This window comes from Centrocercus urophasianus, unplaced genomic scaffold, assembly GCF_019232065.1.
Source record: "Centrocercus urophasianus isolate 14NV4802_14NV808 unplaced genomic scaffold, USGS_Curo_1.0 seq_9, whole genome shotgun sequence".
In the NCBI taxonomy this organism is placed as follows: Eukaryota; Metazoa; Chordata; class Aves; order Galliformes; family Phasianidae; genus Centrocercus; species Centrocercus urophasianus.
In genome coordinates this window covers 12493389-12520960 of record NW_024885532.1, presented here as the reverse complement: position 1 = coordinate 12520960, position 27572 = coordinate 12493389, and the positions used below count along the sequence as shown (strand labels likewise).

The 27572-nt window shown below is 37.6% G+C and overlaps 1 protein-coding gene across 2 annotated transcripts in view; it reads right to left on the bottom strand.

The window, feature by feature from the left end:
* Positions 1-26790, bottom strand: part of KLHL1 (kelch like family member 1) — a 220081-nt gene extending 193291 nt beyond the window's left edge. For both annotated transcript variants that reach the window (XM_042839007.1, XM_042839008.1), the window contains exon 1: positions 26297-26790. In XM_042839007.1, coding sequence (XP_042694941.1) covers positions 26297-26790 — 494 coding nt within the window. The remainder of the gene's footprint in view (positions 1-26296) is intronic.
* Between the last annotated feature and the right edge of the window lie 782 nt (positions 26791-27572).

Here is a 27572-nt window from a genome sequence, read left to right as displayed (position 1 = left end):
GTAGAACAAGAAAATATGTTAAAAGAAATATATATATATATATATTTAATTATGTTTCTTCTCACCATCATCCATAATAACTTTTAAATCATACCTAATCCATCAATTTTACTGCTACTCTTGTGCCATATGAGCAAAAATCAGCATATGACGATTCTTTTTTTTTTTTTTCCAAAATAAATTACAGTATCCAAAAAAATAATAACAGTTTATTCCAGCTTCTCTTTGACATACATATATATATATATATATATATATTAATTTGGGTTTTGTTTGTTTTACTAATAGAAGCTGCTGCATGTGTTTATTAACAAAGGAAGGCTTTTGTTTTGTTTTTGCTGGACTGGATGATCTGAGGTCCTTTCCAGCCCCTACAGTTCTGTGATTCTGTGAAATAAAACATAGTGCTGCAGTCAGAATTACTAAATGAACTTTTTTACAGAGCATTTGTGAACTCTCCACTGTGCAAACATTATTGTCCAAAATTACTCCTCACTGACATGCTTTTATACCTTGCACATAGAGATGCCACAGACAGGCATCTGAAACAATTTGACTTGTTCTCACACATCTGATTTGGTCTTCAGATGGCAACACAAAGTACGATCACTAGTAGATCCAGTGTAATATCTGTCAAGATGTCTATGCATGAGGAACTGAATTAAGCTATTCCTGTAGTCTGGAGAACTATTAATCTGGATGTTTACAGGAACTTCAGCAATGAGATTTCCAGCTCTCTGGATACCGTTAATTTAGATGTTTCTTTTAAGATGGCAGTATGTGCTAAGTTACAGACATGGAAGTCAGGTACAATGAACCCTAAAAAGCCTGCAGAAATATTTAAAGATAAAGAAGGTGCTGCAGTAGGTATTATTTTGACTACAAAATGCAAAATAAAGAGCAGAGCAAAATTTGCTTGTATATTCTTTGAATTTGCTAGTTAAAACTGTTGCTGCTTAATCATATATTTAATAAAATGAACAAACAAAAACAATTGAGGAGGATTGGAAAATGTATCCATTTGCGCAATATGAATAATATATAATGCAGTATAAGCTCACAGCTTTGAATTTGGGTGCTGCCTGCAAAAACAAATTCCACGCTTATCCTTTCAGCTATGAAAACTGCTGAGCATAGGGTTTACAACAACTGCGTACAGTGCAATCAATGGATAAATATTCTCTAAAATGCTCACATCTCATGAATATTCTTTAGGCTAAACCTATGCTAAGCCAGAAGGATTCCACCAAAACTGCTAAGTGGGAGTAATACTACTGTGATCTTCTATAGTTATTTGCATTTTTTTGGTAGTTGGTGGCCCACAAACCATAAGCTGTTTCATGTAACAGGCAGTAACAATATTATGATTTCCCAGGCATCAATCTGTGGGAGTGATAAATAAATCCATATTTTAAAACTTTAACCTCTATCTCAGAATCACAAAATGGTTTATCTTCCTTAAAATCAACACAAAATACAAAAATAAACTTTCAAATATTTTATTCTGCTGAATGAAATATCAGTAATATGATTTTAAAGCCTCCTAGTAGAGATGTCTGAAGTGACTTAGATGTATCAATGCCTGCCTGCCAAAGCGTGTTGTGATGAAGCATACAGCTAACTATATACAACAGCACAACATTCTCACTTAACGATCAAGGATTTGTCAGCTTAGTGACAAACTTTATTGTAAGAAGGTATCTGCAGTATTCATCAATCAAGAGTCTCTAAGGCAAACAAGGTAGTGCTAGTATGTAGAGTTAATTTGCCTCCATAACTCCATGAACAGGAAATGTTAAGAAATTAATGAACGGCTCTTATTCAAGGATTTCCAACATGAGGCACTCTAGATTTACTTAGTTCACATTTTCCAATCAGCAAAGTCTACATAACCCTGTATTTCACTCCAACTTCTGGAAGTGCCTTTTTAGCGTGCTGCTCTTTGGAATATTTTATATACACTCATGCATAAGGATACTGTTTTGCTTTTGTATATCTTTTCCTTTGGCATTAGGCACATAGGGTCAGTTTTTTCAATTATTACACTAAGAATAATGTTATATAGCTTTTCATTATTCAAACTACATGCATGCAGAATACTGTCAATTAAATGTGGTTGACACATTAGATTTGTTTAGTCAAATCAGTTGCAAAATATTTTTTTTTCTGAATATCCGAAACATTGCAGACTTTTAAAATAAAGTGTTTGAAAGCCTATGAGTTGCAGTCTCATTTAAACTAGTAAAGTAAAATCCATAGCTATTTGTATTTTCTTCTGTAATAAAAATTGATCTGTTTCTAAATGTCATTTACAGTAAATCTGTCTAATATTGAATTCTATTTACACCTTCCTTTAATTTTCTTGTCAGTCTGGGGGCGGCAGAACAGAGGTATGGCTAAGGGAGGCTGAGGACAGAGCTCATCACTCTCTGCAGCTGCCTGAAAGGAGATTGCAGTGAGGTGGTTGACAGTCTCTTTTCTCAGGTGACAAGCAATAAAACACAAGAAAAGGGACATAAATTACACCGGAAAGTTTAGAAGAAATGTCTGCAGGAAGTGCTGGGAATAACTTCTCCACAAATGAATGGTGATTGTACAGTTTTTAATAGTACTACCATATATTTCCCTATCTCTCTCTTTATTCATCTCCCTTTGAAGGGCATAGAATACTAAAGGAGTTAGAGAGGAAAGGCTTGACTCATCATACTGAATTATTGTTTTGTAATACATTTTAAACAAGCAAGATGATCTATAAATACTCATATTTTTTCACTGCTACTACAGAAAGTTCCTGCGTTCCTCATCTTCATGCCTCAGCTTGATGTGACTAGTTGTTGGTAGAGCCATGGGCCCCACTGTGAATAAATAGGAAGGAGGCAGATAGGCACAGAACTCATACTCTCACCTCATTTAGCAGAATGAGAAAGCCCCGCTTTCAGCCTCTGTACTGCTTTTGGTTAAGATGGAGTTCACTGTCTTCAGTGTCACTTGTATGATGAAATTTGATTTTGCAACTATAACACAGTTGACAATATACCATTTTTTTTGGTTGTTACTAAGCATTGGTTTCACACAGTTGAGGTCTTTTCTGTTTCTCACACTGCCATGACAACAAAGAGACTTGGGATGCACAAGAAGCTAGGTGGACACACAGACAAGGCAGCTGACCCCAAATGAACAGAGTTGTATGTTCCCTATATATATATTATTATATTTTCTTATATATTATAGAATATATATATACTCCCTATATATTCTATACCATCATGTCATGCACAGCAATAAAAGCAATAGAAAGAGGAAAGATGAGGGGCTGGAGGGATGAGAGATTTTCAGAGTGATGGTGTTTGTCTTTCTAAGAAACTACTACATATGACAGAGCGTTGCTTTCCTGGAAATGGCTAAACACCTGCTTGCTGATGGGAAGTAGTGAATTAATTCCTTGTTCTATTTTTGACAGTAAGTGCAGTTTTTGTTTTACCTATTCAACTATTTTTATCTCAACACATGAATTTTCTTACTTTTACCACTCACTCACCCACTGACTTGGAGGAGAGTACTTGAATTCAGAACTTTTGAGTTTGCCTGAAACACAGTAACATCTAAAGGCTACAGAAATGTAAAATTACGAGTAGGGTTTCCTTTATTTTAAATAACCCGAAGAAAAAAATAAGATTAGATCCATTTCAGCAAATCAGTATATGTTTGTTTATGCAGTGCAAAACAGTGTGGTGCAGATTTCCCCAAGTTAATATAATTCAAGTTGCTGTTAAGTGTCCACATGCTTTTCAACTAATAAACAATAGGATGAAACATCAGTGAATAACTGGGTAAGAATGAATCTGTCCTTGAAACTGGAGATTTACACCTGCCAAACCACTGTTTCCAGTAGACCTGCAGCTGCTGCTTTCCTGAGCACACCTGCAAAGTTAAATAACTTTGATCCCAAGTCATAACCAATTCACAAGCTACAATTACATAAAACCTCAAAAACTAGCAGCCAATCTACAAAACCATGAATCATCAAAATAACGAAAAGGCACTACTATACAGATCTTCAGAGACCTCCTCTGCAATGATGAAAACATTATCATTAAACATATAATTTACATCTAAAAAAACCTGCTTTTCTTCAGACCTGAATTGCATTTTTTGAATGACTTACACAATTACACGCTAGATATTTAGAATCATAGAATCACTCAGGTTGGAAAAGACCTTAAAGATCTTCGAGTCCAACCACAACCTAACCATACTACCCTAACTCTAACAACCCTCTGCTAAATCATGTCCCTGAGCACCACATCCAAACAGTTTGAAACACATCCACAGATGGTGACTCAACCACCTCCCTGGGGAGCCTATTCCAGTGCTTCACAACCCTTTCTGTGAAGAAGTGTTTCCTGATATCCAACCTGAACTTACCCTGGCATAACTTAAGGCCATTTCCCCTCATCACCTGTCACCAGTGAGAAGAGACCAACCCCACTCTCACTGCAAGCACCCTTCAGGTATTGGAAGAGAGAATAAGGTCTCCCCTCAGCCTCCTTTTCCCCAGACTAAACAGCCTCAGATCCTTCAGTTGCTCCTTGTAGGCCATATTCTCACAAGGCCTTCACAAGCCGCCTTGCCCTTCTTTGGACCTGCTCCAGCACCTCAATGTCCTTTCTGTACTGAGGTGCCCAAAACTGAACACAGTACTCGACATGAGGCCTCACCAATGCCGAGTACAGGGGCAGGATGACTTCCCTAGTCCTGCTCAACACACCATTCCTGATACAAGCCAGGATGCCATTGGCCTTCTTGGCCACCTGGGCACACTGCTGGCTCATATTCAGCTGAATGTCCTTCAGTACACCAAGATTCCTTTCCATCAGGCAGCTCTCCAGCCACTCCTCCCCAGGCCTGTAGGGTTGCTTGGTTTTGTTGTGACCAAAATGCAGGACCCCACACTTGGCCTTACTGGAACTTACACAGTTAACCTTGGCCCATCGATCCAGTCTATCCAGGTCCCTCTGTAGCGCCTTTCTCCCCTCAGGCAGATCAACACTCCCTCCCAACTTGGTGTTGTCTGCAGACTTACGGAGGATGCACTCAATCCCCTCATCAAGATCAGTAATAAAGATGTTAAATAGAAGCAGCTCCAGTACTGAGCCCTGGAGGACACCACTCATGACCAGTGATTTTCTACCTGACCAAGAAAAGTTCAGTAAAACTAAAATATTTCCTGTTGAATCTCCTAATTTTGAACAGCTGCATTTCAAACAAAACATGTGTAGAATATCAATGAGCATTACACAGTAGAAGACTATACTTAAATTTTTTTCTTCATACAGTTCTGTCAATAGAGTAACATTGCTGACATTAAAATGAATAAACTGATCTCCTTCCATGGATGAACAAATAGCAAATACTAAAATAATAAAAGTAAATTCTCAGTGAGCTTTAACAATCCTTGCAACGTGTGCCATACATTCTGATAGAGCAGTCCACAAATGCTATACATGTTCATTCCAAATCCATCATATTCACAGAATTGCAAATGCATACAAGTGCTGCTCCAAAAGTAATGCATCCTATTTGTTTATGCCGGCTCATGACGTCAGAGGTGGATGCTGGGGGTCATGGCAATAGTTGATGAATCTTCCTGTCTATATTCCACTACATTTTGATGCTGTGTGACAGATGGTAGCAGAGGCGCAATCTGACAAAATGACCTCTAACATGGAAGTGTATATAGAGCAAAGGGGTGTCACTGAATTCCTCCATGCAAAGAAAATGGCACCCACTGATATTTCTCAATGTTTGATGAATATTTATGGAGACCAAAGGGTGGATGTGAGTACAGTAAGCAGTGGATGGTTTGTTTCAGCAGTGGTGACAGCAACAGTGGGTCACCTCTGCTGATGCAGATATTTATGAGTGCAGCATGCAGGCTTGTTCATCAGTGGCTAAAATGCACAGATAATAGTGGTGATTATGTTGAAAAATAGTGTTTTGTAGCTTTTTGCTCTATCAAATAACATTATGATGCTGTCCGTATCTGTTGTAGTTTCTCCAGAAAGAAATCAGAGGCATTACTTTTGGAATGACCTATACAGACTATCCCAAGTTAGAAGGAACCCACTGGGATCATCAAGTCCAACTCCTGGCTATATAGAACCACCCAAAATTCAAACCATGTCTGAGAATGTTGCCCAAACACTTCCCGAACTCCAGCAGCTTGTTGCCATTACCACTGTCCTGGAGAGCCTGCTCTAATGCCTGATCACCTTCTCAGTGAAGAACTTCTCCCTAATTCACAACCTGACACTCCCTTGATGCAGTTCCATGTCATTTCCATTGGTCCTGTTGCTGTCAACAGAGAGCAAAGATCAGTGCTGTACCTCTCTGCTCCCTGTGAGAAGCTGTAGGCCACCATGAGTCCTCTCTCCCCTCAGCTTTGTCTGGGTAGAACAATCATAGTGACCTCAGCCTCATCCACATCTCTCCAGACCCTTCACCATCTTCATAGCACTCCTTTGGATGCTCTAGTAGTTTTACATTCTCCAGTGTTAAAAAACAAAAGAAAAACAAACAAAAACCCACACCAAAACAGAGTTTGGACATCCAATCAGTCAGCAGTAGGCACACTTCTGATTTCATGTCCTGGACTTGGACCTTCTCTATATCTTTGACGTATAGGAGACCAGCTTTCATAAAAATAATAATCAAGTGCTGAGGACATTTAAATAACTCCTGTTTTCCTCCCTTCCACTATTCCTTCACAAAAGGTGCTGTTATGTATGACTAAGATAAAATTATGAAGTTGGCACAAATAAAATTCACTGAGCATAAAATTATTTATCAGTGAGATATCACTCATATCTCCTTGTACAACAGATGGCAGTATTGTACATTAAGGACATTCACAGAGACTTCAGCGATCATTACTAAATGTCTAATGAGAATACAATTGGTTCCATAATCATTTATTTCTATTTTTTTTCAATAACTTAAATCCTTGATTTACTTAATAGAACTCAAGTTTTTATTTGTATACTCTCTCAATTTGCCTTGTACACTGACTGTGATAGACAAAAAAGGCATCTTTTTTCCCATTCGTTTTCTTATTATGATGTATTTTTTGATGCATCACCTGCATCACCTGGCTATGTAGAACCACCCAAAATTCAAACCACATGTCTGAGAATGTTGCCCAAACACTTCCAGAACTCCAGCAGCTCGTTGCCAGGAGTTGGACAGAATGGATGAGTCATGCTTGAAAAGAAACTACACAGAAAAGTGCATTTATCAAGGTTTTATAAATATGGAAAATCTAATTATTCAGTCTTTGTTTGTTTTTTTCTTTTTTCTTTTCTTTTCTTTTCTTTTTTTTTTTTTTCAGTATTCTACTTCATTTTCTATTTGCAACAAATTTCAGTCACAGAGGAACACATGTATGCTCCCTGACCAGATGTCTTCTTTTTTTACTGGAAGCAAATTTTGACAAGCAGTCACAAAATGAATTTGTTAAAAAAAAAAAAAAAAAAAAAAAAGGTTGGAGCAACTATAAGCAGTAGAAAATAACAAACTGTCTGGATAATTTCACCCTCAAATTTTCCATTAAATACATAAGGAACTGCTGTTTAGTAAAACGCTAGTTCTGTAGCATTTTTCTGTAGCTATTATTTAATTCAGCTGTGATATTAGAATAATAGACAGGAGGTATTAATGTGACACCAACTTTCAAAGCAACTTTACCCATTGTATGCATTCTGTTCCAAGGGAATTGATAAAAAATGAAATAATGATCATTAATATATACACATATACATGAGGTATCTTTGGAAGCATCAAACTAGCTTCTGTAGAAGCAATAATGGCTTTACAAGTTTTACCTAAAGGAATTATCAAGTGTGTGAATACGATATGAGCAATAGTTATTCTGTTTAACTTGGAGAAGAGAAGCTCCAGGGAGTCCTTCCTGTGGCCTTCCAGTACCTGATGGAAGCGTATCAACAGGAGAGGGAATGGCTGTTTACAAGGGTGGATAGTGATAGGACAAGGGGGAATGATTTTAAATGGAAACAGGGGAGGTTTAGGTTAGATATTAGGAGGAAGTTTTTCACATAGAGGGTGGTGACGCACTGGATCAGGTTGCCCAAGGAGGCTGTGGGTGCCTCATCGCTGGAGGCATTCAAGGCCAGGCTGGATGTGGTCTGGGCAGTTTGGTCTGGTGGCTGGCAACCCTGCACATAGCAGGGGGGTTGAAACCAGATGATCTTTGTGGTCCTTTTCAACCCAGGACATTCTCTGATTCTATGATTCTGTGTTTTCTGATAAATCTTTTGACTTCTTCCATTGAAGTATCTGAAAGAATCTGTCTTGTTATAGAGGAAAAAAAGACTTGTTGTGACTTAGTAACTAACTGAAAGACAGAAAAAGGATTGGAATAAATGGTCATTTTTTGTAACAAAGATATTTACAGAAAGAGACACCCCTAAAGAACCTGCACTGCTGGGTTTGTTGTTAAGTATCTACCTAAGAAATATAAGAATGCAAAATTTCATTTTAATTATTAAGGAGAATAAGTCTTATCTGACCACACAGATATGAGATCATCATTTAATTATTGAAAAATATATCCAATATTAAAAAAGTAGATGAAATTCAGCATTGATAGACAGATAATTTTACAGTGAAAGAGATGGGAGGAAAATTCAAACATGTAAAAAGCAATAGATTCTACGCTGTCTATTATCACTTACAAAACTCAATTAATTGTGTCTAATTCTCAAAAAAAAAAATCAGTAAAATATCAAAAGGAAAAAAAAAAAAAAAGGGAATTCAGTTTTAGGTGTTATTATGAAAGGAACCTGTAATCAAACACAAAATTTTGTTAAGATTAACATCTGTAATCAGCTATATTTAAATACATTTACAGTGCATGACAAAAATCTGCCAGCACGGCCAGCATGTATTTAACTTCACAAAAAAAGGTGCTGTGATAATGATTTAACCTTAATACTATTCTTTTATTCTTTGTTTCAACATTCTAATTTTACTCTCATAATAAAGTTGTTGGGCTTTTTCTTGCTTTTTTTTTTTTTTTTTTTTTTTTTTTTTTTTTTTTTTCCACTTAATCACAAAATACAGGCACAAAGTTTTGTGGGGTTGCTTTTTTGTTTGTCTGTTTGTTTCCAACAGCTTTTCAGCATCTGTTTTTCTGCAAAGAATAGAAAAATAATCTCTTTGTGTAAATGTGCTCTGTAATACACAGCATGCCATGACACTGGATTTAACAGAAATATTTCTTATAATTACCTCTTCAATTACATGCCATAGATTTAAGATGATGCCTTGGCTTGCATCTCATTCCTAGTTTTGTCTGTAATGAATAGCTTATTCCTTTAGGAAGTCAGTTGCTGGTAGTATCTTTTAACTACACCCTTCCAAATAAAGAGTCCATTTTTTATGATTTTCTGAATTTTTTTGAAATTTGAAATTCTCTGTGAAAATTTGTATGCAATCAAATTAGAACCTGACTATTATAAAAGAAAGCTCTGCAGCTTTTCAGTAATCTAAGCAACTTTTACCTCCATAGAAAACTAAAAGTAGAGACTTTATGAATAACCTAACTTAAACAGTTTGTGGTTGTCTGACTTACTTGAGGAAAAAATAATAGTATAATTTTCTGCAGACACTACACTCTGTTCTTCATTACAGATCAGTATATACTGCAACCACTAATTGGACTTAATAGGCAAGACTGACTTGAGTCATTTGTCATGACTGGAGATTTTACTATGTTTTCAGTTTATAAAGTAGTGTTTTCATGAGGAAACAATAACAACAAAGCACAATACTGTGGAATAAGAAGGAAAAGGAAATAGGTAGCAAGACAGAAAAAGAAAGAATGATCTTTTGCAAAGTTGATTTCTTTGTTCTGAATAAATTCTTTCTCACATTAACGCTCTCCATGGCTTGCACAGTCAGTGGATATGTGACCTGTATTTCACACTGCTGCAAACTACAGAGTAAATGAAGCATGTAGAGGAAGTAAAGACAGATCAAAATAAAATGTCTCTCATTTCAGTCTTTGAAGCTATGTATGAGAATTGGAAACAAAGATATCGAACACCATCAATCATATAGTTAAGAAAGCTTTTATTAATATAGGACCATAAAACTGTTTTAACTGTTTTAACACAGTTTTAAGCACCTTACTTGTGGCTAGCCCCAACCAGTCATGCCTAAAAGACTCCTTATCACACAGATAAGCCTTCATCTGCCTTAATTTAAAAAAAAAAAAAAGTACAGGGAAGACAGGGAGCTGTTGGTGAGGGTTCAGAGGTGGGCCACAAAGATGATCAGGGGACTGGAGCACCTCCCCTACGAAGAAAGGCTGAGGGAGCTGGGCTTGTTCAGCCTGGAGAAAAAAAGGCTGTGGGGTGACCTCATTGCAGACTTTCAATACCTAAAGGGAGCCTACAGACAGGAGGGAAATGAACTCTTTGAAAGGGTAGATAACAGCAGGGCAAGAGGAAATGGTTTTTATTTGAGGGAGGGAAGATTTAGGTTGGATATCAGGGGGAAGTTCTTTACTATGAGAGAGTGGGGAGATACTGGAACAAGCTGCTCAGAGAGGTTGTGGACGCCCTGTTCCCAGAGGTGTTCAAGGCCAGATTGGATGGGGCTCTGGGCAGCCTGGTCTAGTATCAAATGGGGAGGTTGATGGCCCTGCATGTGGCAGGGGGGTTGGAGATTCATGAGGTCCCTTCCAACCCTGGCCATTCTGTGATTCTGTGATTTCTTAGAAGTCTTGTTGCTTAATTTTAGTGGAATCATTGCAGCAAAGCAGCATGGTATATACAGTTGCAGTTAAGTGAAAACTAATTCAAATAATGCTATTTAAATGCACATTTAAAGGGGCTCACAAAGACTTCAGTCTGGAATACAAATTAATCATTTTTCTCTTACTCATTTTCTTTTAAAATACTTTCTGGAAGATAAAAGCTTCAGCATTGCTTATTTCAAAATGCATTTATCTCTGAATGATATTTTTAACTGACTTTAGAAACATGCAAACTGAAAATGTAAAAGTCTGCAAATGTTTCCATTACTTCTATGCTTGACATTATGAACGTAACCTTTTCCAAAGGTTATAACTAATCTTTTGACGGTCCTTTTGTCAAAAAAAAAACTGAGGGGGTGACACTGAAGCTGGTTTTTCAAACATGAAAAAGACACAAATGACTTCAGTGCTTTCTTCTTTGTGCTTAAGAATCCCTTCCAAAACATTCTTATTCAGCATCTGACTTCTGCTATGTATTAAACTTTTATATCAGAGTTAAACTTTTATAAGGTTTAAGGTTATAAAATATTAAGACAAGAGTTGAGCTTGTGAGATGTTCTGCTTAAAGGAGGGAAAGTGTACCTACCAAAAAGGAGAGAACTGCGCATTTCTTTTCCTTACGGCTTTACAGGGATGCTTTTCTCTTTTGTGTTGTTTTGTTTTGTTTTTGGTTAGTTGGTTGTGGTTTGTTTGTTTGTTTGTTTTGTCAGGTATATTTAATTCTGGCATATTCTTGGCAGAAAAAGAAAAAAGGAGAATAACCTTTAAGTTCTAATAAAATGAAATTATTACAGATATGTCTTCAGAATTACAATTAGTTTGTCTTGACCAAACCAAAACTTTGGTAAGACAGTACTGCTCAATAAAGATCAAATGGATTTTAGCTACAATTAGTAGTTGAATTGTCGATAACTATAGGACTCTCTAAGACTAAGTTTCAACTTCAGTGCAGTTGTTATAAATTCAGAAATGTTCATCCACATAAATAAATGTCTATCACTTTCAATTGAAAAAGTAGCTTGAAATTTCACACTTGAGATTTTCATTTTTTTATTGCAAATTTATAGGTATAAAAATTTTCATTATGAAGATCTACAATGTGTAATTCTTGTTTCAGCTTTTAATTAGACCCTTCTGCAAAGTGAGTTACATTTTCATCCTAATGTCTCTGAAGTAGTGGCTGTAATTTCAAGTAACTCTGTGAAAGTTTATTTTTGCTTCTGCTGTGTATTCTCTTTTAATTCTTCCTATCATTTTATTTTTAATCATTTTAATATCATTTCCTTAAGCTGATTGTTTATTCTGCCTTGTCATGAAACACGTCAGAAGGGTAATATTCAGATTTTCTTTTGCCCTTGTCTATTCATATATATATATATGTGTGTGTATGCATGTATTGTATATATGCATATATAGTATATATGTATATGTATGCATGTATATATATACTATACTTTGATGGAAAGTTGGGATGTGCACTGTAGACATCCAGGCACTTCTGAAGCATGATCCATTCCATTTCATTGTAGGCATTCAATCATCTGATATATGTCAGCTTGACAGTGGCTGACTTATAAGTGTGTATTTCTCAATTGGCTATAAAGAGTGTAGGAAGATACAACAGAATAAGTCACCAAAGTGAAATGCAGTATTCTGTAGTGAATGGTGATCCTGTTTTCCTTGTAATACAAAAACCTAATAATGCCTTTGCAAGATAGAACTGAACTTTCAGTTCCTCACCAAAATTAATATTCTGCTTCAGACCTCACATTCTTCAAAGCAACAAAACAATGAATATAAAACCTATTTACCATACTGGCTTCTTCAAATGCAACAAACATGGAGCCCTTCGCAACACATTTTGGAGCAATCTAAACTAAACCATCCAATACCTTCCAAGCTGGTTTCAGGTCTGTGAATGCTAAGCTAGATGTATATCAAAAATATTGGATAAAACAAGACAACTAACATTTTTCATTTTTCTGTTTTATTGAATAAAGTGAAACTCAACATTTAGAGTTTTTAGTACTGGGATGTGGACAGATAGTAGCAAGTGAACAAGCTGATCTATCTTAAGATATCACTGTCTCTCCACTGACATATGATAACTGTCCCTGCAAATGCTCCTCGATTGATGTAGTTTTGAAGCAAAATGAATTAAACTGCCATGAAGACAGCAGCAGTTCACTGTTAGCTTACAGCTATTTTTTGTGTTGTTTTATTCTATACTTTCTCAGCTCCATTGTTCCTCAGTTAAAAAATAATTCTACTCATTTACAGTCAATTTCATACTAAAAAGAGTTCCAACAATGCCCAGTGCAATGAGGCACCCTGGTTTTAAACCAAGACTTGGTTGTTAATATTGTACTTAACACACAATGTAATAAAATTAAAACTTGTACTCTTCATCAGAACTAATACAGCTTGATTCCTAATACATTTTTGATCTCTTAGTTGAAGCATAACAAGATTTTCTGTTATCTGTTCACAGATACACACCAACCTTTCCAAAAGAACTTTGGTGGTGGCACGCCAGCTGCCATGTGCAAATGAAGTGTTTTCTAAAACTTGCAGGAACACAATTAATTGGTGTACTTATCTCAGTAATGTGATATTCAGTGAAGGTTGGGTTGCAGGAGGTACAAAACAAATTTTTACTGACATGGTACTGAAATATGAACAAATGAATAAGTGTTCTGTGATTAAAGTATTATGCTCCCTTTTTTTTTTTTTTTTTTTTTTTTTCCTTCAGAAAGCTATCTCATGAACTTTAATTCTATAGTGCATCTAAAGGAGGTTAACAATAGTACTACTTGAATGAAACGGAATTAAATTCATCCAAATACTTGAACCCTCTGTTACTACTTGGATCCTCTGTTATTTGCAAAACCATTTGAAGCTCTATTTGGACTGTTCCTTAACAAATTTCTACTTTTCCTTATTCAACTAATGCACATAATTATATCCTACAGGTAGTAAACTCCTTCTGAGCATAATATCCCACATTCTCTTTACCCAGATGAACTGTATACAATTGTTAGGTCAATAAATTGATAAGTCCATTAGCTAGATCACCACTGGACTGTCAAAATTCTATTAACAAATGAATACATCATTGTAAAAACAAGCCTAAAATAGCTGCACAGACATTAACTGCCTGCAGTTCTATCCAAGAAAATTTGGCACAGTTGACAAATTGTTTTGGTTCTGATAATCCAACAGGCAATAATACTACTATGAAAAATCCTTGTAGATCGAAACAGGATAACTAACAATTTAGTACAGTTTCTCTAGCATGAATCTCATTTACCAAAAATGCTCTAGTTATAATAATAGTATCTATAATACCTACAGATTGTTCTATTCCCAGAAACTTTTTTTATAATGTTTAGTTAAATTAATTTGTAATGAAATGTAGAGATTTAAGAAGAAATGTCATCTTAAAAGGTCAATACAGCAGGGCCAATAGATAGTTTGAAACTCAAGTCTTATCAGAAGAACAATACAGCTCTTTTGGCCCTGTTAAGCTTTTAACTAAAATGGTATTTTCTGATACAAGATAATACATCTCATTCCCCTTTGACACTACATCTTACTGAGTATTCTGTAGCAATAACGGGTAATAAGCTTGAAATATTATGTTGATAGTAATCTATAAGCTTTAATTTAAGAATAATTAAGTATATTTGTAGGAAGGACAAGAAAGTTGTAAAGCAGATTAGATCCTAGGCTGTTGTCAATAGTATATCAAGTACGTGTAAATACAGGACTTGTAGAAAACTACTTTAGTTTTAAAGTTGTCAAGAATACAATTACCAGAAACTATCAATAATAGCTATAAAGAATATTTCTGAAGTCATTGTTTCAGAGATATGATACGTTGATGTTTTTCAGGCTCCAAAAGAAAAATGTACTTTCTCTAAGCACCAATCTCCTCCAATCTATTTTTATGAAAAAGGAAAAGGGCAATAATATTATTTGCATTTTTTCATGAAAAAAAATGAAGTAATGACCAAACATCAAAAATAAAAAGAAATACAAATCATTTAATAAAGCATCAGTTAAAGGCTATCTATTTGATATTCAAGATGGTCAAAAGGGGAGAGGCATTGCCAAAAAAAACCCAACATATATATATATAAATATATATATATAATGTAATGAACTGAAAGATTCCATTCTGCTAAATAACTGCATCCAAAAAGATTTAGAAATCTGTAGAACAGAACAATGTTGTGGCTTTAAAATTAGTAGTTCCTTGTTTTCCATCCTATCTATATTTACACAGACAGAAACATAAAAAAGTGCATATGTTGAAATATGTAGATTCTTCACCTTTTCATATGTAAAAACAGACATAAATATTTTTCTGCTTCATTTAAGCTGCTTTCATACTTTTCTTCAAAACTTTTAGCAAACAATATTATCTACACAATACTAGTCAAAGTGCTTATCATCTGCTTGTAACAGAATGCACAAACCATCTGTTGGTTTGTTTGTTTTTTTGTTTTGTTTTCAACTGATGTTTTCATATGCTAACATGAAAACCAAAACAAACCAAAATAAAAACCCTGAAGTATATTTGAGCTTTTCCTACAGCACATTAATCATAAGAGGCTCTATTTAATATACTAGGACAGGTGAGGAAAAAAGACTCTGAATAATGAAGATATTTGACTTCACATATTTCTAGCCATCCTCAGTTGTAATATAAAATTACTTTGTGAATAATAATAATTAAAATAAAAAGCAAAAATCAATTCTTCCCAAAATTCACACTTGTGATTAAATAATCTTGTTATTTTTCAGTTTTTCTGCAGCTTAAACTTTTCCAATAATATTTTAAAAATGTTCCTCTTAATGCATAAGGAAATAAAATGCAATGGCAGAGAAAAGATTTGAGAAGCATCTGTATCAGTTCCTAATCACTGAGATTTGGAAGGAAATCCTCTGATGATTCCCTCTTTCAGGAGGAAGACTTTGAGAAGGCAACACAAATTCCTCCCTTCCCTGTCTCTTCCTTTTTTTCTGACACAATTCCCAATCACCACTACAAACAAAATAGGACACTTCAGACAGCAGTCTCCTTGATTAGAAGAGATGTTCAGTTCTCCAAGTTGCTGTTTCTGTATTCTCTTAGTGTAAGAGAATTCAGAGTCTTGCTCATAAAAAGATGATCAACTTTTACTCTCCGTACAAAATGTTTGGATTTTTAAAAACTATCAGCATTTGGAAGAAACTTTTTCATAGAAAGATACCAGCTAATTTTTCATGAAAGATTACTTGATGCACTTCCGGCTTTAAAGAAAAAGGGCTATCATTCCTAGACGCATCATGTTTGGCTGATGTTTGTTTAGCTTTTCTTCTAATCACTTACATTCACCAGTCCACAGGGCTCTCAGGAAATCTTTTCCTGTGCTTCACTATCTATACATTCTGTTGCCTGCTGAATGTCTGATTGTAATTTAAGCCCTTTAAGTCTTCTCCAATACTCCTTCCACAGGACGAGTAGATCAATACTTTTATCAAATGAGAAGGGAAAATATGCTTCCTATAGCAATTTTTTTGTATGCCATGTTTCCTAGAATTCTAGGATTTTTATCTGGAATTTTTCCAAAGACCTTGACAATAGTGGGGCTGAAACTCTACCAAATCAGCTTGTTTCAAGGGCTGTGCATCTGTCTGTATATTCCTTTGATTATTTTTTAAGCTGCAGCATGGTATTGTTTACTCATATTTTACTTGTTCTTTACTAACTGCCAATCTTTTGCAGAACTGCTGCATGGTCAGTTGATCCCATTGGGTATTTTTCCTGATTATTCTTCTGGCAGAATACTAAGTTGAACTGCTCTATATTCACTTTTAAGAGACTGTCTCTTTTTTTCAGGGTTATTTTAGATTCTAATTCTGCACAGTAACATACTGACAACATTTCCAAGATTTTTTTTTTTTCATTTTTCAGAAGTATATCTTAAAGTATAAGCTTTATTTCATTATTTAATCATTAGTGACTACAATTAAAGTACTTGGCGCAGAAGAAAAATCTGAAAAATTCCAACTGATATATCCTACGATTCTGACATAAAAGCAACTATTGTTTCTATTTCTGCATGTGAAAAAGATGTTTCACTTCCTTCTCTTTTATAGGGGTTTTGATAAATTCCATTTCCACCCCAAATGAAGCATTCACTTTCATCCATGTCTCAATCATCCCAAATAATATATTTTTCAACAAAACCCATTAATCTAAGATAAAATAACAACAGTTAAGATATGCAAAACTCAAATTGAGAGGCTTAATAATAAACAAATATGCTGATTAACAAATGTTTATTGAAACCTCGTCAGTTAAAGCATCTTCTGAAAAGCAGTTTTACATCCTACATTTACATCTGTCATTAGAACACAAAATAATCCAAAATGTATTTCTATCAAAATATTAGATGGTTCATTCCATTTTCTTTCCTTCTCTCTTTCTTGTTATAAATCCTATTTTGTAGGTGTGCATGCTATTGCTAATCTTTTATTATTTATTTCTTTTGAGATATTTTTGTTCTGCTCTTCAGATAATTGCTAAAAAAAAGCAGGCTATCACTGGAAGTTAATTAATAGCAAAGATTAAGAAAAAAAATGGACTAGTAATTATTAAACAAAAATTCAAATAAGTAACTAGAGCAGGTATGGAAGATATACTTGATGCATAGTACTATTAAGTTATGTAATAAATCTTTTTGTAAAAGGAACCTTTTGATCATTCACAAATAATCATAATTCAGTTGCATGCATAGAAGCCGAAGTGTATGTGGTGATGAATAATGAATGGATGTATACTAAAATCACTCCTATTTCCTGTTTAAAAGCAGAGAAATAAGGAATTTGCGAAAAAGTGGTGAACCCGATTATTCTGAAGACACAGAATAGTGACACACCTAACCTGTCTACAAGATTAAATTAACTTATATTTCAATAGGAAGCTTACGAACAGAAAGCTGCAAATCTGAAGTTATTCTTGTATATTCAGATGAACTTTTTGCATATCTTCTCCACATTTACGACATTTGTCCAAGAAGCTTAATCACAGAATCACAGAATTGCAGGGGTTGGAAGGAACCTCCAGAGATCATTGAGTCCAACCCCCCTGCCAAAGCAGTTTCCCTACACCAGGTCACACAGGTAGGCATCCAGGCAGGTCTTGAACATCTCCAGAGAAGGAGACTCCACCACCTCCCTGGGCAGCCTGTTCCAGTGCTCCGTCACCTCACTGTAAAGAAGTTCTTGCGCACATTTGTGCGGAACTTCCTATGCTGCAGTTTCCGGCCGTTTCCCCTTGTCCTGTCTCCACTCACCACTGAAAACAGTCTGGCCTCGCCATTCTGCCCCCCACACCTTAGATATTTATAGACCTGGATCAGGTCCCCTCTCAGCCTTCTTTCCTGAAGGCTGAACAGACCCAGTTCACTCAGCCTTTCCTCATAGGAGAGATGCTCCAGGCCCTTCACCATTTTTGTGGCCCTCCGCTGGACTCTTTCCAAGAGATCCCTGTCTTTTTTTGTACTGGGGAGCCCAGAACTGGACGCAGTACTCCAGATGAGGCCTTACCAGGGCAGAGTAGAGGGAGAGGATCACCTCCCTCGACTTGCTGGACACGCTCTTTTTAATGCAACCCAGGATGCCATTGGCCCTCTTGGTCACAAGGGCACATTGCTGGCTCATGGCCAACCTGTCGTCCACCAGGACACCCAGGTCCCTCTCGGCAGAGCTCCTCTCCTGCAGGTCATCCCCCAACCTGTACTGGTGCATGCAATTATTCCTCCCCAGATGCAAGACTCTACACTTGCTTTTGTTGAACCTCATCCGGTTTCTTACTGCCCAGTTCTCCAGCCTGTCCAGGTCTTGCTGAATGGTAGCACGGCCTTCAGGCATGTCAGCCAATCCTCCCAACTTTGTATCATCAGCAAACTTGCTGAGGGTGGCCACTATTCCCTCATCAAGGTCATTGATGAAAACGTTGAACAAGACCGGGCCCAGCACCGAGCCCTGAGGCACACCGCTGCTTACAGGCCTCCAACCACACTGCACCGCCAACAACGACCCTCTGTGCTCTGCCAGTCAGCCAGTTCTCAACCCACTTCACTGTCCACTCATCTATCCCACACTTCCTCAGCTTTGTTATAAGGATGTCGTGGGAGACAGTATCAAATGCCTTGCTGAAATCAAGGTAGACTACATCCACTGCTCTCCCCCCATCCACCCAGAGAAAGACAACATCATAGAAGGCTACCAGATTGGTCAAGCACGACCTCCCCCTGGTGAACCCATGCTGACTACTCTTGATAACCTCCTTTTCTTCCAGTTGTCTGGAGATGACATCCAGCACAATCTGCTCCATCACCTTTCCAGGGACAGAGGTGAGGTTGACTGGCCTATAATTGCCTGGATCTCCCTTCTTGCCCTTTTTGAAGACCAGAGTGACATTGGCTATCCTCCAAGAGAGAACTTCTATGTTCTAAAAGAACTTCTTCATCACTAAACTAAGATATTCTATGAAACAGCTTCAACAAAAACAAACACAACAAACATATATTTAATGTATGCATTCACATTTCTTCTCCCTACATACTTCTATACCCTGTTTACAAAGCTGAGTAATATCAACTAGAATCCAAAGATGGATTCAGCCTAGGACTATATTCAGATAAGATGGTTTAAGTGTTCGGTTATACCTGTCTGGAAAGAACGTCATCCTTTATTTGTGTTTTGGCCTCCTTTCTGAACACTGCACGAAGCTCCACTACAGTAGCAGTAAAAAAGGGGTAAAAACATGGGGTAATAGCAATGTTTTTCCCATGTGGTTAGAGTGGGAAGGAGGATAAAAATAAATGACAAATCCAAGCACTACAGAAGGTAGATCATTCTAGTGTTGATTATACACAGTAAAGCAGAAAACCTGACTGATGCAGTGAGGAAAAAAAAAGAATGACGAATGATGCATTGCACATAATAAAGCCAGTCACTAATAGGCAATAAGAAAGTGTCATAATTGACAATCAATTCAAAGTGATAAAGATTATTATTTTAGATTCAGGAAATAATTTTGAAAGGGACTTTTGGAAAATAGACAAATCTGTCTTTCAAACTCAGATAATAGCAAGCATTGAAACAATGCCAAAGAACAAAGGAGAAAATGCTTTATTTCCAAGGAGATCTAATGGTAAATGTTTGATTTCTAGTGTTCATTCTAATGTAGTAAACTAGATAGCAAATAATTCCAAACTGTATTCCAATACATATAACATTGTACTAAGTCTGAATTCTTTCCCCAAGTGTATTTTGAATTTTCTGATATACCCATGTTCATGCTTTGTTTTCTATTTTACTCAACAACTCAAGAAATTCTGTTTCGTGTAGAATACATATTTAAAGCACAAACTGATGTACCTGATACAAGCAAAAGCACCTTTGTAGAGACACTAGGCTAGGCTAGATGTTCTCTGATTTCTTTAAGAGCCTGAATATGAGAGGACCAGAATCTACTTACCTTCTACTTTAAAGCCCACATATCAATCCAGCTGGGACAAGTGAATACATAAAATTCCACATGAAGTAGCAAAAAAAGTGTAAAGATGAGATGCCTACATAAGTGAAAGAATGGACTGTGGATCCTAATTGCTAAAAAAAAAAGCATGCAAGACAGCCAATATGTAACTGAGAGTGGAGAAATTCATCTACTAGGAAATTCTGTGAAAAGATTATAGTAAAACTTTTAGAAAAAAAGTTTTCACCTAGGAAATGCAAATTTGAGATATAAAAGGGAAGAGCAATCTCTTAAGCAGTTTGCAACAATATATAATAAAATATGTCAAAGGAATAAAAACTAGGTTTTAGAAAGCAAAGATCAGGTGCGAAAAGTATGTTAACCTATATGCAGCAGCACCATCTTTATGAATTTAACACAGATACCAATGATATTTTCTAATTTTTTCCATTTATGCTATTTAAGTGAATTTTACTGCTCACAAAAATAGCACTAAAAAAAAACAACCCTATAACCGATTTATTAATATCTATATAGGAATGTAAAAAGTATGTATATATGCACATATATATGCATATACATATATATGCATATATGTATACATGTATACATATCCACTTTTTACATTATTGCGTATTGTGACAAAAACAATGTAAATAATACAAATTTAGATGTCTACATGCACACATGTATGGCATGGTTTTAGAAATGAAAACACTGTTTTTATCAGCCACCACAGTTTCCGAATGCTTAAGAATTCTAAAATGCTACTCTTTTCCATACCTACTTTCTTATATACTACAGAAAGAGCAAACTGTATTTATACTTCTTACCTATGTCTGAGGAGTACCTGAGGTCCTTTGGTTTGTTCAGTCCAGAGAAGAGGAGACACAGATCTCATGATGGCCTACATCTTCCTCAAAGAAGTGGAGGTTCTTATATCTGCTCTCTGAGATCAGAGGTATGTGCCATGCAAACTGTGTGGATCTGTGTCAGGGGAGGTTCATGTTAGGTATTTGGAAAAAATTCTTCAGTGAGATAGTGGTTGAGCATTGGAACAGGCTGCCCAGGCAATGGTCATGGCACCAAAGACTTACAGCATTCGAGAAGCATTTTGACAATGCACTCAGACGCATGGTTTAATTTTTGGGTAGTCCTGCATGGAGCCAGTGTTACTTGTGGGTTCCTTCAAACTTAGAACATTCTACGACTCTGTTGAAAATATCATTTCATTCAATATTTAAATTACATGGATAATAACAAAAAAAGCTTTTAAGTCTTGGTTTCTTGTGTGTTTACTGTCCCCATGTTTTATAACAGCACCTTTGCATGCATTAGGATGAGTTATATGCTCTTTACTCACACTATAAAAATCTACCAAGATATCATTAATTTAGAATAATTTGAATTTGCAACGTAGACTTCAGATTATCTATTTTTTTTTTCTTCCATATTTAACTGAATATTAAACATTAAATCAAACATTTAATATAAATTAGTCACTCTAGACTACTGTTACACTCACTGAAGGAAAATAGGCATGTCTGGATGAAAATTTATCTTACTCTAAAATGGGTATCTAAGAAAGAGATAAGATAAAACTGCGTCATCGAATTACTGACACTCAGGGGTCTTACTGACCATTAGATATAGCAAATGGTACCATCAACTTGGCAGCAATTCAGGAAAGAAATCAGAAGAACAGGGCAAAAGTGGACACTAGAGAAGGAACACAGGAATCGAAATTCTGTGTAAAAATTCCATTAGAATTGAGGTGGAGGAAGCTCTGAAGGATACTGAAATACAGAGTAGGAAAAAGTGCGAGAAGATGAGAGGTATGAACAGTTTTTAAGCAATTACAGGACAGCTGGACTTGACTTGTGTAAGCATCTGGGACAAAATATAACAAAGAACGGACAGTCCTATAGCAGAGGAAATCAAAAAAAATGAGGAAAATCAAGTGAGACTCTCTGTGTGAAAAGCCCAGGATTTAAATCATATAGTCACGAAAGATTGAGACTGTGCAAAGGAGAGCATGGCTAGGATAACATCCGGAAGAATAAATACTAAGACAAAAGGAGTTTAGAAAGGATGGAATTAATGGAACTAAGTTTGGGAACAAGAAGAAAAGTGTGTGTGTGCTTGCCATGTGAATCTCAAAGCAGAAGGTTCTACAGACCGCTTTCACTTCAGCTGCCATATCTCCAGATCTTTTGCACAGACCACACATAATCATCCTTATAATTATCCACACAGCTGTGAACCTCCTTTTGTCATTAGTTATTCTACCCATTCAAGTGACACTGAATCCTGAAGTTTCAGTCCTGCTTCCCAGGGAAGACAAATTAACAACACAATTTCTCTTCCATTTCCATTCTTTCCTAAAGCCAAACCAACAAACAAATCTTGGGGGGGGGGAGGGGTGGAAATTGAGGTAAGCAAAGCCAAAGACTTCAAAGTTAGGAAATCCCATAAATGGAACAATACTGAGAGCTCATGAGTAATTATGTCATCAAAGTAAAGGTTTGGATAGTTTTAAAACAAGTAAAGCATTCTATAATTCAATGAGCAAGGAAAGAATAAAACATGGCTTATTAAGTGAGTGCTGTTCGTCTTGTGAGTTGGTTGATAGGTCATGTAGAAAAAGCAAACATGATCATGCAAAAACTCCATTATAACACACAGGAGAAATCTTAGAACTGGTATTTTTCAAGATTTTTTGAGTTGATTTTAAATCTTAATTGCAAATCCACTGTATAGATTGTTTTTCTGACAGCTTTTTCTTATATAATTAAGATCAAAATAGAATCTGTGATATCTTACGCAGTCATTTTGAAATTTGACATGCAAGCTGTAAAACAATTTGATATGTAGGCTTTTGAGAGATTTCAAACAAACAGTGTCTTAACACTAAACTCACTGTAAAATATTTTATTTTATTTTATTTTTACAAAACAATATGGAATGTAGAGCACTTATTTCAGTATTTTATATCATGAATAATGATGTAAGGTCTTCCTAAGGACAGTGGAACTATCCATGTAACCCTACTTACACACAAAAAATATCTGTACAATTAACCCAACAGGATGTTCTTTAGAAATGTACCAAAGCAAATTAATAAAACAGAACTCAACCTCTCTATCCTATGACATAAATTCCATAATGTACTCCAGAATATTACAACTAAGGTATTTAACTTAGATATGTGAAAATACTGTAGCTACAAATCCATAAATAGCCCCAACAGAGAAGTTCTGTAAATACATATATTATTATCAGGAAAAAGAATTCCAGAACAGATTTTGGGTATTGAGCGGAAGGAAACAACTAGAAAGAAAGGTTTGGGGATACAAGTTCCAAGGAAAAAAAATGGGAAGAAAAAAAAAAAAAAAAAGTAGTAACAAATATATTAATATGGAGCATAAACCCAAAACTTCCTTGTTGACTTGCTTCTCACATAACATACTACCAACGCCACACTCCTGGAGATCTCCTGTTCTCTACATTTGAAACATTGTGGGTATGTTTCATGATGAATTCTCATTGATTTCACAAAACAAAAATGTTTCCCAACAGTTCTAATGTTTTAAAATAGCTGTAAAATATGTAGTGATATGACCAGGGTTTGAAACTAAAAGGCAAGATTAAGATATTGGGAGGAAGTTGTTTTCTCAGATGGTAATAAGGCACTGGAACAAGTTCAGAGAAGCTGTGGATGTCCCATCTCTAGAGGGATTCAAATCTTGGATGGATGAAGCTCTGGGTGGCCTGATCTACCCCACAGCAGTGGGGTAGGACTGGATAATCCTTAATGTCCCTTCCAATCCAAGTCATTCTATGATTCTGTGGCTCTGCAATTATATCGTTCTGTGATTCTGTGTTCAGGACAAAATACCAAAGGGAGCCATGAGCTAGCAATTTTATACTCACTGTACCAAGAAAATATTAGCCTTAAGGCTTGCTGAGAGTTAAGAATGTATGGCTCTTTACATATCTGGTAGCATCTATCATTCAGGACTGAAGTGCAGTTATATATGTGTGCACAACTATGTATCTCCATAATGAAGTACAAAAGTTTGCATCATTTACAAAGAGATAATTTCTACAAAAAAAAAAAAAAAAAGAGCAGATGTTGAGGCATAGGAAGATTTTTGGACCATGGAATCAGGCACTGGTAATCAATGACACCACCAACATTTTTGCAGTATTTGATCATCTCTTTTCAGAACATTCAAAATTGATATGGATAAACCAAAAGGTCTAGGACAGAAAAACAAAAATGAAGTCTCAGCCTGTAAAATATCTTAAACATTTTCATATTTCAAAGGGGCATTTTCATTAATAATACAATGATATCTACATTATTTTGAATTCTGGCAAACTTTAGCATATGACTTCAACAAGCCTAGTATCTACTGATTACTAGATGTTGTTTCACTATCAATAAATGAAAAACATGAAAGGAATAGGCTATAAAATCCCAAAAGGAGTAGATTAGATATGTATCACAGAGTACTTATGTGATGTGATGATTTATTGGTGATAGGTGGACGGTTGAACTGGATGATCTTGGGGTCTTTTCCAACCTTGACAATTCTGTGAGGAAGTTCATATAAATTAAGAGGTGCCATCAAAACCCTGTAAGCATCAGCCAGTGTGTAAGATCTCTGAAGATGCTCAGCAGTGCACAAAATATACCATCTATACAACAGTATTGGATTTGCAGCAGTTTTTAAACTATTCTGTTCAGAAACCCTGGAGAGTAAACCTTTTGTCTTACCTCCATTATCTTAATATTTTCTATCAAATGCTATCCTCTAATGATCTTTGAGTTCCCTTTCAATGTAAGCCACCCTGTGATTCTATGATTCTTAGTTAGAATAACTTCTGATGTTTATAGAATTCATAGCATCTCTGATCTTTTACCTAATATCATATACTGCCATTCAACATTCAACAGCTATTCGACATTCATTTACTATGAAAAGAACTCCACTGCTAACACAATTAAGAGCTTAAAGCAGAGAATGTATTCTTTAGAATATATTCTCCACTTCTGTAATTTGTACTAGGAGAAAAAAGCTAGAATTTGATGTATATGTGCAGCTATGTTAATCTAAAAAATGCAGTTATCTCTTTATCTAAACTAAGTATTTGATATATTTTACTTTCAGTAAGATGTTAAGTTATGCCACAAGAATGCTAGATGTCTCTTTTCTATTTAGAAACAGACCTGTATGTTTACTTGCCACAGAAGAAGTAGTAAATGATAAGGGAGCTAGAAATAAATTTACTTTAACCATCGGGAGTTTGAGCAGTCAGAATTAAATCAACAAAGAGTTTCTCATCCTCATAAGACAGCACTTCTGGAAGCTCTGTCAGAGCTACATTTCCCTCTCCTAATAACTTTAATGTCTGTTTGTGTTGGGAGTGGGACTGAGAAGAAAAGAAAAGGTTCAACATTCAAAGACATTCCATGTGAAGCTATCAGAACCTGCCTGTGACTTGCCGGTTCGTATGGGCTTTTTTAGGTATCACTCAGTTCATGACTCTTAAATTCTTTTCTCGAACACCATTTAGAGGCAGAGTTCCCAGAGAGGAGACGTCGCTTTTTCAGCGGTCACCTGACACCTCAGGACGCAGAACATCACCGCCTCACCCTCGCATTTCGGTTAACTTCTCCTAAAGTTGGGTGGCCACAGCTGGCGGCGCAGCAGGCCACGTTCCCCCGGGAAGCCGGGGCCGCCCTCCCGCTCCTCTCCCACAAACAGTGGCGTCTGAAACGGATGAGCCCCGTACCCCAGCTCCCAGCAAACTTTCCTCCCCGAGCCCCGCTCCCGTAGCTCCTCCCAGCCGCGCGGCAGGGGCACGGCCTCCCGATCCTCCCGGCCCGCGCAGGGCGAGCCAACGGCTTTTCCTACCTGTGCCCTCCTCCGTCACCTGTTGCAGGACACCCGCCGTCCGCGCAGCCCCTCGGCGCTTCCTTCTGCTCCGGCGGCGCCAGGGGCTTCTCGGGTTCCCGGGCGACCTCCATCCTGCCGGGCGCCGCCTCCGCCTCCTCCTCTTCTTCCTCCAGGGACTCCACGTAGAAGACGGTGCGGGGCGGCGGAGGCCCCGGGCCGTGCCCCCCGCGGAGCCGGCCGCCGGCGGGCAGCAGCGTCCCGTTGGGCGGACTGGCGGTGGTGGCCGCCGAGGAGGAGGCGGAGGAGGCGGATTTCTTCCAGAAGGCGCCGTTTCCTCTCTCCTGGCTCTTCAGCAGGCGGCTCTGGCTGGGCCCCCAGTGCTCGAAGCTGCTGTCGGGCGGCAAGCAGCCCCCCCCCGCCGGGCCGCCCGCCGGCGAGGGGTGGCTGAACAGTTTCCAGCGGAGGCGAAGGATATGTTTCACGTCGAAGTCTTTCCTGCCGGAGCCGGACATGGTGCCGAGGCGGGCGGAGGACGCGGGCTGAGGCGGGACTCACGGCGGCCGGGCAGGGCCGGGCGGCGGCGGCGGCTGCTCCGGGCAGCGCTGCAGGGCGAGGGCTGGCAGCCGGCGGCTGGAGGGAGATGCGCGCACACACCAGTGCGGAGAGAGAGGGAGGATGGATGGATGGAGCGATGCACAGAGCCGAGAGGAGGTAGAGACACCCAGCACAGGGAAGGGAGAGGAAGAGATGCCCAGAGCTGACGAGAATTGCACGGTGATCAGTGGAAAGGGGTGGAGAGAGAGGCAGAAATGAGAGACACCTCTCAGGGGAGACAGGCACTTGCGAGAGAAGAGCGGGTGAGAGGCTGTAAAGAAGCGGTAATTTGATGAACGGAGGGGCAAGCGGAGCCGGCGGCCGGAGAGGACCGGCAGCGGCAGCCACAGCAGGAGGCAGGTGGCTCTTCCTTGCCTCCTGGAGCTCCGTGCCCGGGCGTTGCTGGAGGAGGAGAAGTCACCTGGAAGCCTCTCTCCACCTCCCGCCTTCCCATCCCATTTCTCAGGGGAGTCCTATGCCTACAGTTATCTGGGATAGCAAAGCCAGAGAGCTGGCACAGGGTTAAAGCAGGGTTCCTTTATATATGCTGTATGTAGGAGGCGGGGGGACTGGGGAGGGGGGGAAGAGAATCTGTGAGTCTGTCAAGGTCCTCACTATGCAATTTTCTGTGTGTCTCAGTGCCTCTCGCCAAGCCGCCCCCTCCCTTCTATGTGACGCAGATGTGCTCTGGGGCCATCAG